Genomic DNA, 15,738 nt, shown 5'->3' on the forward strand with positions numbered 1-15,738 from the left:
ATCTCAGGAGGTCTGACAGCAGAGAAACCTGCAGAGTGTTGAATTAAGAGAGTACAGTGGAAGGCCGTGTGTGTGTGTCTGTGTGTCTGTCTGTGTGTGTGTCACTTACAAAAAGCTTATCCTGTGTGCCTCCAGGGGCAATGATAGACTAGAGGTTAGTCACAGGGAGGTTAAGGAGAGAGAAATCCCAGAACTCCTGAGATGAGAAATGGCCCCTGTTGAGAATCTATTGTTCACCATGGAGGTTTCATTACGTCTGCAGCCAGAGGTAATTTACTGGGTGGATTAAATTCCATTTGGCAGTTCTAAATGTTCGTGACAAATTTGAATCAAAAGAAACTGCATCGCTTTAAAAATGTATTTATGACTTGTGATAAACACAACCTCAGGCATAGATAAATAGAGAGACATGGATGTATCATATGAATTGTCACAGAGAGGTTCCTGGAGCGATGGTGTGAAGCCGGGCGGTATGATGGCTGGACATTCCCACGGTGTTTATTGCGTATAATTGTTTGAACAGATGAACATGGCACCTCAAGGCATCTAGAAATTGTACCTAAGGATCCATCAGACATATGGAGGTCCACAATTCTCTTCTCTGATATCTTGGCTGATTTCTTTTGATTTTCCCATGATGGCACATAAGGAAGCAGCGTATTTGAGGTGTGCCTTAAAATACATCCACAGGTGTGCCTCCAATTAACTCAAATGTTAAAGGCATTGTTTAAGTTTGAGTAATTTAGTTTTTTTTCTTATCTGAGGTGTCAGAGTACAAAGGATGTGGTGTTTATGTCCCTACCACTTTTTTGATTAACTTAAATAACTTACATAAATAACTACATAAAATACATTTTCCCGTCTGACGATAGTTTCTTTTGCCGTTCATTCGCTCTGTTCCCGCCTCTTTTACATGCAGCTGTGTGGTTGTTGAATAGAGACAATCCAGGCTGTCTCGTTGCAGGTGCTTTGCCTTCTGTGATCCTAACATTATGTTATATCAAATGTATAGGCGTATAGAAAGTTTGAGAATATTATTCTACTTCTCCCTTGATTTATTTCCTCAGTAAACATCTTCCCAATAAGTTTAATGGTCTCAATCAATCAATTCACGTCTTCTTCAATACAGCATGATGTTCATTTGGTAAATTATTGTCCCATTCAGAGTAAAATAGATAGTGTAGGGTATGGTTTAGGGCGGGGCTACCTTGTGATTGACAGGTCACTACCTACCTCCCTAGCCTCACCCTTTCCTCCAAATATGGTTACTTTTGGCCCCAAAAAGATGGGCACAGCCAAAATGCTTTCAAAATAGTAGTCCGCAAAGCCAGTATATGATGTCAGGTTGGCTATGTCCATTTCTTTGTGGAAGTGGTTATTTATATTTTTATTTCCAAGTTCAAGAGCTCTTATACTCAAATCTGCTTTATTGTGTTTCTATGCGCACATTATATATTAAATATTGGCAGTGTTATTATTTAATTATCATTTGCCCAAGGAACAGTAGTAGGAATGAGCCTACTTCTTACTTGATTTATTACCTCAGTAAACATCTTCATAATGAGTTTAATGGTCTCAATCAATCAGTTCAAGTCTTCAATACAGCATGATCATTTGGTAAATTATGGTCCCGTTTATAGTCAAATAGATAAATAAAGTAGGGTATGGTTTAGGGCAGGCTCAGTTGCACGTATCACTATGTGTTTACAGTTCATGAAAGTTAATTGTAACAAATTGGTTGCCTAAATATATCTAGTTCAGCATTCAGTTGTACTAAAAATACACTTTAACAAGTAAGTACACTACCATTATCTGGTAACATCCTCCTTCCAAGCTCCATCCTCTCTCCAAATATGGTCACTTCTGGCTCTCAAAAAAACCCAACAGCTGCCAAAAAGGGCTAAATGCCAAACCTGGGCATTCAAAATGGTAGTCCACGAACCAATGTAGCTACCAAAAGAAGTGTTAGTTCTTTTCTATTTCCAAGTTCAAAAGTTCTTGTGCTCATCTCTAGTATGGCTTGTTTCTATGTGCACATGGATTTTTAATATTGGCAGTGTTATTATGTCTTTATTATCCCCCCAGTAACAGATTTGATGCCAAAGAAACATATTTGAGTACTGAACTTGCTGCAGGGGGACATTAATATTCCTAAAGATTATGAAACAAGCAACATCAGACTTCCTCAACCCAAAACGTGTTGTGGTTGGTCTGTAGCCGGCTGCAGTGATCACTTCTCTGGGTGCAGATCAGCTTTAAAGACCAGTAAACCCTCTGCAGTCTCTCATAATGCAGCTGTATATACAGTAAGTGCAGTCTGCAGGCGTCTCAGGGGACGTTGTAATGTTTACACAGATTCACACCACAGTTTTCCTCCTGTGAATGACTCTGTGATGCTGCTAATTGGTGCAGCTATGAATGTGCCCTCCATTCTTTGTGTGTGTGTGTGTGTGTGTGTGTGTGTGTGTGTTTGTGGGGCAGAGGTTGACAGCCGTTGCCATGGGGACAGTTAATACCAGGGCTTTGGGAGATGCTCCTCTGAGTGTCGTTACTCCTAGTTCATGACTGTTGACACCATCTGTGGTCTTATATCCAGTCGACGTGGATCACAATCTGCAAATGTTGGCTCAGAAGTTCTTAAATCACCAGCACACACACACGGCTGTTTCTCCTTTGGATCGCTGAAATAAGAAAAAGTTGATTTTCTGAGGCACAACACAAATGCCTCCATTTATGGAAATGTGTCCTTTAACATTCAGTGTTTTTAAAATTACTTGACATTTATTTAAACTGCATATTTTCCTCAAGAGTCTGGCTTTACAAAGTGAAGGTTGGATACTTTTAAAAGTTCCTGGTGATAATAAATTAATTAGTTTCTCTTCAGATCTGCAAACTTCAAGGCAACACGAATGACACGTGTCCAACTTCTCTCAACTCCACAGCCTTGGACGAAGATTAATAGCGTATTCACATTGTCACAGAAAAACTGCTTTCAATGTAACATGAATACACCATCAGAATGGTTAATAGGATCCCAGCTTCTACAGAGGATTTACCCACATTAGTTGGTGTCCAAGTTGCCAAATGAATCCAGTCTGCCACTGTGTCTGAGCCTCTGATTATCTACTGTACCATGCAGTAGATGATGCATCTTCATTACGTCTAAACTAAATCATAATTCAGAAAAATGACACAGTCACAGGTTGTTATAAACACACTGCAGATTTAAGCGTCAATAAACAGACATGCATCTTTCTAACAGCTGTTAGAAGCTCTAAGTGAATATGGCGGTTGAAAATTAGCCAGCTGGCTAACACTGGTGAAGTTGTACACAGAAATGTGTACTGTGCTTGCAAATGAAATGATCCATATCTTCTGCTGGGGAACACAACCCAGCCCCAGATAAGCACTGTTTCTCAGCTCTTCATGAAGAACTCCCAACCATTCCCACTCCGGATGACATAATCTCTCCAGTGTGTCCTTTGTCTACTTTGGGGCCTCTTTACCAGCTGGATACGTCTAAACCTTCCAACAATCGTCCGGTACACCCACATCACTGCTGATGCCGTATTAATTTGCCTGTCCATTTTAAACAAACCCAGGACTGTATCCTGTGTGAAGCCAAAAGTAAATTATATTATTTCAAGTTACATCACTTAACTGTCACTTATGGTATTAATGTTGGTCTGGAAAATACTTCGCTGGTGGCATTTATTGTCCTTTTTTTTTTGCAAAATTTCTTGTACAACTTCGAAACCCTAAACCAGGAACTTGTAAGCTCTTACCTCACAATGTCACAAATTTCAGTTAGTGCAGGCTTTTCCCCAAAGCAACGTACATCTGAGAGTTCATACAACACAAGTAATGTGGTTGCCAAAACCGAACAAAACTGCTGCCTTTTTGGTGACAAAACATAACAAATCTGATAGTAACAGCAAGTGAACAATGAGCCGATAACAACCTCTTTTACCTCCCAGTAGGTGGAGTAGGCCTCTACTTGCCAATACTTCGGGGATCATAACCACTGATAAAGACACATACAATGGTGTGATAATGTCCAGATCAGGTGATTTTTAAAAGATGCTGACTTTTTGCCTGTATGTAGTTTAGGCCTTGATCTTTTAACCCCGTTAATAATCACATAATATGAAATAAAACCGTTTCCGGCATCCAAAAGTGTCTTCCGTCTGGAGCAGAGAGATGTCTTTTGTGTGTGTTGCCACCTCTGTCTCGGCTGATGAATTATTGACCTTTTCTTTTTCTGCCAACGTCTCTGTCCTGCGTCACACAGAGCAGCAATAACCTGAAGCAACAATATTGCCAAATCCATAACGGGGAAGAATTGAAAGTAAATGAAAAGAAATAAATAAGAAAAACTGAATTTATAAAAAAAAAACAGGACGGTAAAACTCCTGCAAGGTTTTTCATCTCTGAGGTGCAATCTTCTCAATCTCTAAAGGTTAAATGCAATTTCAGCCAGACGCTGTCGTATTATTCTCCCTGCAATGTTCAAACTAATTGTGATTTAATGGTAATGACCAAAGTTTGAGATTCCGTGTTTCATGCAGCCGACGCGCTGACAAGGTTCAGTAGTAAACTGATTCACAGTAGCCATGCTGACTGTAGTTGGCAGGCTTTGGTTTTTCAGTCAAGGCGAGAGGGGAGACGGACGGGGAGGCTGCTGTCAAAACCAGCAGCACTGAGGATATCATGCAGCACGGGGCTGCGCTCGCTGTCATTCCACCCATGGCTGTCTAGACACATCAAGAGAATTGGGCGCTGGAGCTCTGAAAAAAAAGCTGTGACACTTGCTGATCCCTCCACTTACCTCCTGCTGGCATCGAACCACATCCACTGGGTCGCCCAGTACGAGGAAAATCTTGTTCATCCATGGTGCTGGCTCAGACTCCCTCCCTGATCTGCTGTAACCTCACAGCTGTCAGCATGTTCAGATGATGTGGAAGGGGCTGTTTAAGGACAGTTGTACCAATTAGGATCACCCTAAAAATGTGGACTTGCACAGCACTGGCTGGATGTCGATGTTATTTAGTTTTAAAGCTGTGCAGAGAAGCTGCAGCACTGGGAGTCCCAAGAGAAAACTGAAAGTAGTGCAATGCTGGCAGAAATATGCAAATCCTTCCGTTGAATAGCATAGTGAAAAAGTACTGTATTCCAAGTGAAAGGCCTGAATAAAAAAGTTTAATTTATGTAAAAGTAAATATTGGTACTTGAGCATAAATAGTAAAAGTTCTTATATTGAAGACTTGTTTTGCAGCGAACATTGTAAACATTGAAACTTGCTCTTTCTCTGTGTTAAAATGGGCTAAAATGTAATTGTTGTTTTTTTTTGTTTTTTCCATACATAAGGCCCCATAAACACTATATATGCATGCAAATATTCTGACACATGCCCACTGTAAGAAGAAGAACTTGAACAGCAAAATGTTATTTTCCAGAATGTATGTATTGTTACAAAATAAAATAAAGAGCTAAAACATTTATATTAGATTATAATGTTGTTTATAATTATGTATAGAATATATGAAATACATGTGGTGATATGATATTCATGCATTTGTTATATCATCCTCAAATTTAAAATGTATGCTTCCTTGCACTGGACAAACAGTTTGTGGAGTGTGAAACCAAGATGGGTTTTTTTCTTACTTTATGTGAGAGTTCTTTCAGTCACCAACAATAAAACATTGGTGCCCATCAATGGGTACCAAGCAAATAAGAACAAATTGTGGATACATAAGAGGACATTTTTTCATGTATTGCTTCCAGCATGAGGCCCAATTTCAGCAATCATGAAGGGTCAGAATGAGATGCTACATTGTTTTCATCAAGTAACAACCGAAAGACATTGGAAACCACAGCATTACATCACCCAACAGCCTTTTTAGTGTCTCCTCCTGATTAACTGCCCTGAGTTTGACTCTCGGTGCCCCTGCTGGTGTTGAAACACCATGTGGTAAAACACCAGTGATGGAAAATAAAAGAAAGATCTGCAGTCTCCACACCATGGACTTGGTTAATGACTCAATAATATGGTTTTCCTCTTCTCATTTCACACATCTGAGCACTCCGCCCACAGATAGCGACTGAAATAGCTGCCATCTAATGGTCCTGTGAAAACAAACAACACATCGCATCCTGTTGTCTTCTGAGAGTCATTTCTCCTCAAACTGCAAGCGGCGAATAAATCCTCCGCTCCTGCTCCACAGGAGGGGCCACTGACACAAAATAAAGTCATATATTTATCATTTCAAATGAATAATCAAATATCAGTGGCACTGGGGAGAGGATTAAAGATTTATTTATTTCTGTTTCATGCTCATGCATATAATCACACAAGGTCTATTTATACTGCCATTTGGATTCTGTCATCTGTAGTGATCCAGGACTTGTTGCCTGATCATAAAGTCTGGCACAGTCCAAACAAAGCTTTATAAATTAAGTGCATAATACTGTACACTGAAACCTTATTCAGTGTTCTCAATCTAATGGCGATACCAGGAAATCTATCAGCTCCAGCTCCAAACAGCAGCACCTGATAACAGCTGTGAATCAGCCGCAACTGTCACGCCTGAAACCAGTTATGCGTGAAATTGAGTTTTAAAATAATCCATTATTTTAATCTGCCTGAAGTAATAGATTGGCAGGATTCACCACAGCCTCAAATGCATCAGATGTCAAAGAAAAAACTCGACAATCAGCTGTAAACGCTGTGGGTCACATGATACTTTCATATAGCAAATATAGGGAATTAAATGCAGCTATAGTTTATTAAGATTGTCCCACAAAGTATATTAAATATGGTGGAAGTGAAGTCAAATGTTAATTGTCATAAATATTACAGTTGCTGTACAATACATGTTTCTCAACTCAACTTTATTTGTAAAGCACTTAAAAAAACAACCACAGCTGCAACAAAGTGCTGTACATAAACAAACAAACAAGAAACAATAAAATAAATAAAACAGGGATACATACTAAAATAAATAGTTGCATTGCTTTAAAAAAAAAAAAAAATAATAATAATAATAATCAAATAACCAATGAACCGCTAATACGAATTTATATATATATAAATTCATATTAGCGGTTTGGTCTCATAACTTTGACCCTTTCACTGTATTTTCACTTAATGACAGTTTATTTGAACGTTTTGATCAGTAAAAATGTCTTGTTCAGCGTTTGTTTGGACTAACAGACACTCCAAGGAGTCGCTGTTCATTTTTCTGAGGTAAGTAACAAACATTTTGTTTTTGTTTTTTGCTAGCCAAAATGAACATCCCAGTTAATGCTAACATGAATTAGCAGCAGCTTCTCTCAGTCAGGTTGAGGTGTAGAGAGGCTGTAGTCAGTGATCAGATCCCTCTCCTCCTCCACAGTCCAAATATGGTCTGCTCCCCGTATCGGAAACAAGATGGCGACGAGTGTAACGATGAACTCGATGCTTCCAACAGGCCACAATCCAACGGGTGACATCAGGGTGACTACGTCCATTACTTATATACAGTCTATGCTGCCACTCAAAAACATCCAGGTCATTTCACTCAGTTAGAAAACTTCCCACGCAACAGAAGGGCGCAGTCCAGGACGTTAAACCGATCACAGCCACCAACTGAATAAATCTGCAGCTGCAGTGTGAACAGATGGAACCTTGAGGCCGCCTGACATTTAACATCTGCCACAATTGCTGTGACAAAAGGTCCTTTGATTTGAGACACAGCATTTTATGCATTGTCCTGCCATGGGACAAAACTCAAAAAATATAGCATACAGGGAGAAAACTCAAATCATTAAAAAAAAGTATTTGTATTGGGTAAAAGGCTGAAACTCACTGGGCGATAAAAGACCTTTCACTTGCTGTATGTTCACTGTGAGTAAATTGGCTGGAGGGCTGCTCTGCTCTGCTCTTCTCCTCTGCTGGAGGCCCAGAATTCTCCATTACTGTATATGCTGTCTTCTGCAGCTTAAGTTTCAAACCAAAGTTTTATGTTACTGCTGTGGAACAGGAGCTAGTTTCTTTATATGGCCAAAAGGAAACTTACACACCCACATATACAGAGCAACATTAACATTCATTTTGTCCAATATCCACTTAGAAGCTTAAAACCAAATCAAACGTAAATTTGGAGAGAAATCTGTGACTCTTTAGCTGGTGAACATAGTGGAGCATTGAACAGATGGTCATTAACTGTATCTGTCGGCTGGTTAGTGCTGGGCAGGTAGCATCCAGTGGGTTTTAAAGGCATGTTCATGAGATTGAACCACACGGTGCATTTGCATAAAACAAAAACAAAACAAACTAAAAGAGGCTTAAAAAATAAATATAAAATATAAAGCTGCAGAGTTGGTGACTTCTTTGTCGCTTCATCATATAAACAAGTCTTGGACATAGCACATGCATTTGAACATTCTGAATTTGATGATTGTGATATTGCTTTTATTTATCTTAGTCCTTTTTTTCCACTGAAGCACAATTTTCCCCAGTACAGGTAAACATTCACCATGTTAACATTCCATCTTGCTGCAACAGAGTACAGATTCTTATAAGTTGTAGTCCTGCAAAATGAAACTTAAGTATAAGTTCTAGTACTGGCATTGAGCTATACTTAAAGTACCAAAAGAGTACTCTTCATGCAAATATAAATTGTATTGAAGTCATTGATGCATTAATGTGTACATTACTTTAATGATGCAGCTGGTAAAGGTGGAGCTGGGTATCTTTTCCCAACAGAAATGATTAATGATGATAATAAAACGTCAAAATTATATTTATTTTTTACTAGAATCTGTAAAGTAACTGGTAACAAAAGCTGTCAGATCAATGTAGTGGAATAAAGTTTAAATTTAGTGTGGTGTAAGTATGAAGTTGCAAAAATAGAAATAGTTGAGTGAAGTATAAAGAATCTGAATGTCAATGTAATTTGTTACTTTCGACCAAAATACGATGATGAAGAAATACAAAAAAATGCACACTATTATGTCTTAATCATGCATTGCCAGACAAAGAAGAGTCGCTGCAGCACCAGGAACACTTTTAAAGGCATTTATTGATGAAATACACACTTAGGTTTTGACAAAAGCTTCTGTAGTTTTGTACGTAAGAAATTCCAACCCCATTCTAGACCCAAAACTCCTTGAATTCAATGTGGCAATGGAAACCAGTTCATTACATGTGCAATAAATAACAATAATACAAAAAAAGGAGGCAAGGAAAAGGACACCTGAATAAGTGCCTGTGTTAACCTGAAAATAAAAATAAAAACAAAAGTCTGAGAAAATCTTCACGGAATAAACGGGGGGAGGAACGACAAGAGAGAGAGACAAGACTAAAATAAAATCCAGTCGTTTTGTATTTCGGGTGCATTAGTGTATGTTCTGAGATTTCCTGGTCACCCTCAGGACCAGAAGGCATTTAGTGACCTGAGGAACTGACTGGAAAAACCAAAAACAATCAAAAGTAAAATGTTCTAGCTGAAACCTGGAACCATCTGAGAACCGCATATTGCACATCTTCCTTGCAAATACAATAACCACATCGCCAGAATTCACACAATTTAGTTTTTTTCTTGTTTTTAGCTGTTTTTTTGCGCTTGACCTAAAAAAAAAAAAGAAGACACCTATGTGTTTGTTATACACAGACAGAGCATCTCGTAGACATGAACACACCTGGAATAAAAATACAAAAAAGAAAAAGGATTTCAATCGCAAATTCATAATTTAAGCCATTTTAATGAGTCTGGTATAGAGGTTCCACACACAAAACAAGAGAGAAATAGAAATTTATGGACAAATAGGAGAGCAAATCTCATTTAAAAAATTCAAAACTACTGCAGAAGTCACTTTTTCAGCATAAATAAATAACAATAATAAAAAAAAAGAAGAAATGGACAGATTTATTGACGACATCTGCTATGGCTCATGGGGGGTGGGGGGGGAGGGGGGGAGGGGGGGATGCCACTGTGAAGTCCTTTTTGACTTATTTCCCAATTCGTTCAGGAATTACTGAACCCAACAATCTCAATCTCGGACACAAAAGTCAAAGGTCACATGTTAATTTCAACCAGTGCGTCTTCTGAAAAAAGGACTTTGCCGATCCGACCGCCAGTGAACAATCTCTAAAAGCAACAGTCGCCATCCTGAAGTGGTAAAACATTCCGGAACTTAATCAGTCGTTTGTTCTTCAAGCTGCACCACCCATGGCGGCGAGATTCAGTGCACTTGAGCGTGGCGCAGTTCAGAGCCGAGCAGTCCTTTAGAGACGGCATCAGCTGCAGCGGTGCGGTGCAGACAGTGTACATGTTTTGGAGTGTTTGCCATCAGAGTGACCCTCGAGGTCTCCTTCTCTGCCTGCCTGTGAGATTACTGAGCTTTAAAGAAATGAGGGAGAGTGTGAGCTGGGCCACAAAGAAAGCTATCGCACTCCCAGAGTGGACACTTATTACAGTGGAGTGAACATAGAAGAGTCTTCTTAAGTTGCCAGGATTGATTCTGCTGCCAAAAAGCCTGAAATGAACGTTGCTGCATTCAGAGACTGTACAAAGAAGAATTGTTTACTTGTCTTCTCATCACGGTGGAGGGGTGTTCTGCTGGTACTGTCAGTCCAAGTGAAGCGGAGAAACCACCTCGAATTGAAATTATACTCGGCTCGCCCGAGCCTCGCGCAGATAACAAACAGGCTGACAGGTGCTCAAGGTCAAAGCAGAGAAAATGAGGCAGGGAGCTGAATCTCTGACAGAGGACGGACTCCCTCCGCTACGGAGACCTTTCAGAGACGAGACCGACCCCTATCTGCAGCAAGCAGAGTCCGGCCTGCTGTAAGCCTCTTAGTTTGGCTGTCAAGTGTAGCGGCACTGATGTCTCAATGTCAAGAAAAGCGCAACATCGATCCATTCTGGTGCACAGGAGGTTTAAGAAGCAGCCAGGTCAAGAGAACTTTGGGAAAATTGAAACTGTATTTAATGCACCTCTTCAATCTGAATCTGAGGAGGTGCAAACATCTCACCGGAGAAGCCTCTAATAAGTGTGACTTTCTCTCAGAGGCAGGAAATTGCAGCTAGCACACCCATTTTCTCACCAGATTCCTTGTATTCTTCACAGCATCAGCCCCGTCACAGTCTATGACTTATTAAAAATTCTCTCCAGAGCAAGCCAAGGCAAGTGGGCACACCAAACCCAACAAATCAATGAGAAGGGGAGGAAAAGCCAGCACCTTCTGTATCTGCACAGCAAGATGGCTCCAAAGAAAAGACAACAGAGGACTCGAGCACAAACAAGTTCAATGTGAGGGGGGGAAGTGACAGGAGAACTGCGACACAGTGCCTTTCTGTCTCTGATTGAATCTTTCTTGAACGAGTCTGAACGAGGAGTTGTTAGCACCAAAGGAAGCACCAGCGCCAGAGACGGATTATTTCTGACCGTCACTGTGGCAAAAACCCCTCTCAGTCCCATCAGGATCCCAGTCCGTCACACAGATCACAGGATTTTTTAAACTAAATTAAAAAAAAACACACACTTTGTTCACACTGCTGCCTTTTGTGTTGAAAACATCAGATTTTTGTCTCGACTGTGTGAAAGTACAAGAAAAAAAAGCAGTAAAACAGATGCTAACTGCTGCTTGTTGACTGAAATCTTTGTGCCCATTTTCTCTTTTGCAAGTGTATTTATACTCAGTGTTACCAGTGTCATTTCCCTCTTCACAGCAGTGAGGAAAAATCTGATGTGAAGAGAAAACATTAGACACAAAAAAGGTGCAGCAGTGTGAACACAGCTGCTTAAAAAAAAAAACTGGGTTAAAAAATGAACACACATACAGATGTAACCTTTTGTTTCAATGCATGTCCTTCTAAACAGAACGCAGCTCTGCATGATACAGAAATGTACGTGTTGATGACATTTGTTTGCGTTTGTAGTAGCACCATGTGTTGGGTGCTTTAACAGCTTAATCACCTGAGGAAAAAGCTTATGTACAATGTTAAGAGATTTCATCATCAACAGACTGGAGCACCATGAGGACACAACAGGACGAGGACTCTGGTCGATAGCTGAATGTCAAAATAAACATTTGGGATGTCAGACACCAGGGTTAAACAGCATTTTCCCCCAAACTGCAAACCAGATCAGTGTGAGGTCCACCTCAGACCTGCGTACAAGCCTTTAAAACACCAAGTCTGCACGTAAAAAGACATGACAGTGCTCATTATTACATTATTTCTGCAGGTATTTTCTAACACAATACTCTTCCGTGAGCTGACTAGTTGGCGATCATTGTTTTTGGCTTTAAATCAATTCTTTAGAGCCGATTATAAAATTCTGACTATTTTCTTTTCCATTTTTACCTGGGGGAAAAACAATTAAAATTGATTATTGTCTGTTTCTGCTCATCAAAAGGGTTGTTACAATCACAAAGTTCACAGAATGTGTACAGAAATACACAGGAAGAGGAAAACAGGGAGAAATCACAAGACTTGCAGTAATTGGAAAATGCAGAATGTAGCTGCAAATTATTTTTGTAGAATCGTATTTTCACCCAGGTATACCAGGATCCAAGCACCTAGTGCAACTCAATTGCATGTTAAACTTTTTTAAAAAGATGATTTTAGATGCCGAAATAAAAGCCAAAAACAATGAGCACTTTACAGAGTGGAGGTTACTGGATTAAGGGTCCTGAAACATAAAGGGTACTGTAAAACGAGAACTGAAACATGCAGAGATGAACGACTGTGGGAGGAGTTTTGGTTGAGCTGGTTCGATACAGACCTGTAGGCTATAAACATGTCATAGGTCCTTATGAAGCAGGGCTCCCATACATTTACCTATTTCCAAAATATTTTGCCTGTAAATCATGATGCAAAACTCCAAATAATACTTGGAATCAAAGGAGCATTTTCATATCCGTGTCCAACTTTTCAGACTTATTATCCAGTTTCAAGAAAGTTGTCAAATGAATATTTTGCCAGGAGCCTGATGCTGCACAGGAACCCTGCATGTGATCACACAGAGGAACAGTTTGTAGTGGGCAGATGCAATGCAAAGGGTTAGTTACAGACAGGTCAGTGAGGTAATACTACTTGAGGTCTGACATGGCGTTTCGGGATCCAGTTGTGGTAACGTTAAAGACAGTTTAGCAGTTTGCTTTGAATGTTGCGATTAAAGACATTTAGCTGTTTGAACAGAACATTGGTTTGCTGTGTCACACAGTTAAGAACAGCACATTCCCAAGGAACAATCCTCCTCAGGACTTAGAAACATACATTTATAAGCACCAAATGACCAAACAGTAGTCATTTTTATTCAGAATTTCATTATCAAAATGCTCAAAAAACCTCCCTGTGCGAAACCTGAATTTACGAGTTCTCAAAAATACTCAGAAACTTGTGTCTTGTGAAGTCAACAGTATTGAACACTGGGCTATCCTGCAAATAAAGTCAAAGTTTTAGGATGCATTCACACCAAATCAGGCGCCGTGGTCAAAACGCCAGTCCTGCCATTTATTTAAATGTGAGTTCAGGCTGCAGCGGTTAGGAGCGTCGGGAGAAAAAGACGTAGCAAAGTTAAGACGGAATAAAGTTTTGGAGAAATGCAACCCAATGTCAAAGGCCAATCATGTAACTGAAGATAATACCGAACACAAAGGGGTGTAACGTTATGTTTTGATCTTGTGCACCAGTTTAAAAAATGTCCGTTTTCATGCACCTTGCATCCAGGTAAATGTGTCATTTTAATCCGATAGACAATCACTCGTATGACCCGGCATTCTAGCAGCACGGCTAAATGTTAGCACCATGGGGAACACAAATGAATGACACTCCCACACCGTCACACAAGCCTGCACAAATCACTGCTGTGTCTAACTTGGTGTGAATGCAGCCGGCCTTTATACTGATTCTGTGACAAAAAATAATATCCAACTGGCAGTGAGAAGTAACTTAAAAATACCCCATAAACACAACGTGACGTCAGCTATCTGCAGTCCTGTCAATCGAAACCGAGCCGTCTGTGATGATTCATACCAAGAAGTCGAGGAAAGCTTGCAGGTTACCACATTTCACCATTAACAAATCTTATTTCACTTCCTGTGGGCGAGAAAATGTCCAATACTTGACACCAGAATTTGATTTGGACGAATAGGATAACTCTACTCTCCACTTAGTCGTTGAAGCGGTTAAGAAAAGTTTTACAAGTTGCAGAATAATTTTCAGCATTTAGAGAGCTTTTGCGGTGAAAGGGGGAGCAGAATGAAATGCATGGTTATAAAGATGTGCGGGGTGCAAACAACATCTGCTGCTGGCAGCTCAACCCAGAAGCTGTAAACATGTGGGTGTATCAGTATTTGCCTGCCTGGTGCTGCTGAAACACACAGGGATGGATATTATTAAGGACTGCATGGTGTGAAGTCTATAAAAATGAAAGTTCTCTGCCCAAATATTGCATTTTTTATGTCTTGCAGGCATTTTTGAACATGAGTGTTTTGAGTAGCGTTATTGTTAAGACAGAATTGGTTGATAATGATGTCCAAACAAATAAAAACAAATAAAAAAAGGCGAGATGAGGAGCATGGGGGGAAGCTTTCTTGAAGTCTCGTAATGCTATGAGAGCAATGTAACATACCCACATACACACAGAAATGGCAGAGGATTTGATATATTTGTTTTGTGTCTTTCTCAGACAACATAAAAATGCATCTATATATTTTTGATACTGATAGTGAGTCTGTCTTTAAAAATCCTAATTTATCGCCCAACATATAGATAGCACTTCTGGGATCCACTCTTTTTTTTTTAACAGTCTAAAGTCTCTCTTACTCTCTTCAGTCTCTCTCTCTCTCTCTCTGTAATGACATTTTATGTACAATATTGGTATATAGAACATAAATTACTACACAAATTTTTTTAGCCTATTCACAATTGACAATCATCAAGAACCCAATAGCAAATTAGACAAAGCCAACAAATTGAAAATAAAAAAAGAAAAATTCAGAGACAATTTACTTGATAAACAGCTTAAAATTGATGCCTGTTATATAACTTTTTCCATATACTTTCTGTGCTCCCAAGACGTGTATTGTTGAAGGAAAAGAACAAATACCTTTTTGTAAAAAAAAAAAAAAAAAAATGTCTTCCTCTCCTCTGTCTCGGAGGATGAAATCTGCATGAAGCTCAAAAAGACGGTCACGTGATTCCCGACATCTTGTTTGCGTGTAAACAGAGCACCAGTAGTGTCTTGGTTCCATGTGTCTCTTCTGTACAAAAGTATAAATATATGCTTTCTCTCCATTAGTTTTTTTTTTTTTTCTTTTTTGTTTTGTTCACATATCTAGGATGTAGCGGACAAAAAAAAGGTTGTTTTAGTTCCTAAAAACACACCAGTGTTGCAGTTTCTGTGCTGGAGGTTGCCAGTTCCTGTTGTAGTTGTCCCCCCCTCCCTCTTTAGATCCCGATTTGCTGGCTTGTGTTGACTTTTACCGTCGGGTGTTTGCTTGGTGTTGGTTGATCGTCTTTGCATAAATTAAAAAGGTTTCGGCACAGTCCGCGGCCACTGGACCCCCCCCCCAAAAAACAAACAAAAAACAAAAAAACAACCGTTGTCCGTTTTAGCTACAGCAGATCCATCTTCGGTCTGTAATGGAGCAGGAGAGGGGATTTCTGCAGGGGGAAACAAAGACACAAGACCACTGTTTAATTTACTTTAAAACCAGTTGCCACCAACTCAGGCAGAACTAAG

At 39.7% G+C, this 15,738-nt stretch overlaps 1 protein-coding gene across 2 annotated transcripts in view; it reads right to left on the bottom strand.

Moving 5' to 3' along the window:
• Positions 1 to 9,047: 9,047 nt before the first annotated feature.
• Positions 9,048 to 15,738, bottom strand: part of LOC131981550 (polycomb group RING finger protein 3) — a 70,319-nt gene continuing 63,628 nt past the window's right edge. For both annotated transcript variants that reach the window (XM_059345891.1, XM_059345890.1), the window contains exon 10: positions 9,048 to 15,659. In XM_059345891.1, coding sequence (XP_059201874.1) covers positions 15,612 to 15,659 — 48 coding nt within the window. In that variant the 3' untranslated portion in view covers positions 9,048 to 15,611. The remainder of the gene's footprint in view (positions 15,660 to 15,738) is intronic.

The sequence above is a fragment of the Centropristis striata genome, chromosome 12 (genome assembly GCF_030273125.1).
Source record: "Centropristis striata isolate RG_2023a ecotype Rhode Island chromosome 12, C.striata_1.0, whole genome shotgun sequence".
NCBI classification, from domain to species: Eukaryota; Metazoa; Chordata; class Actinopteri; order Perciformes; family Serranidae; genus Centropristis; species Centropristis striata.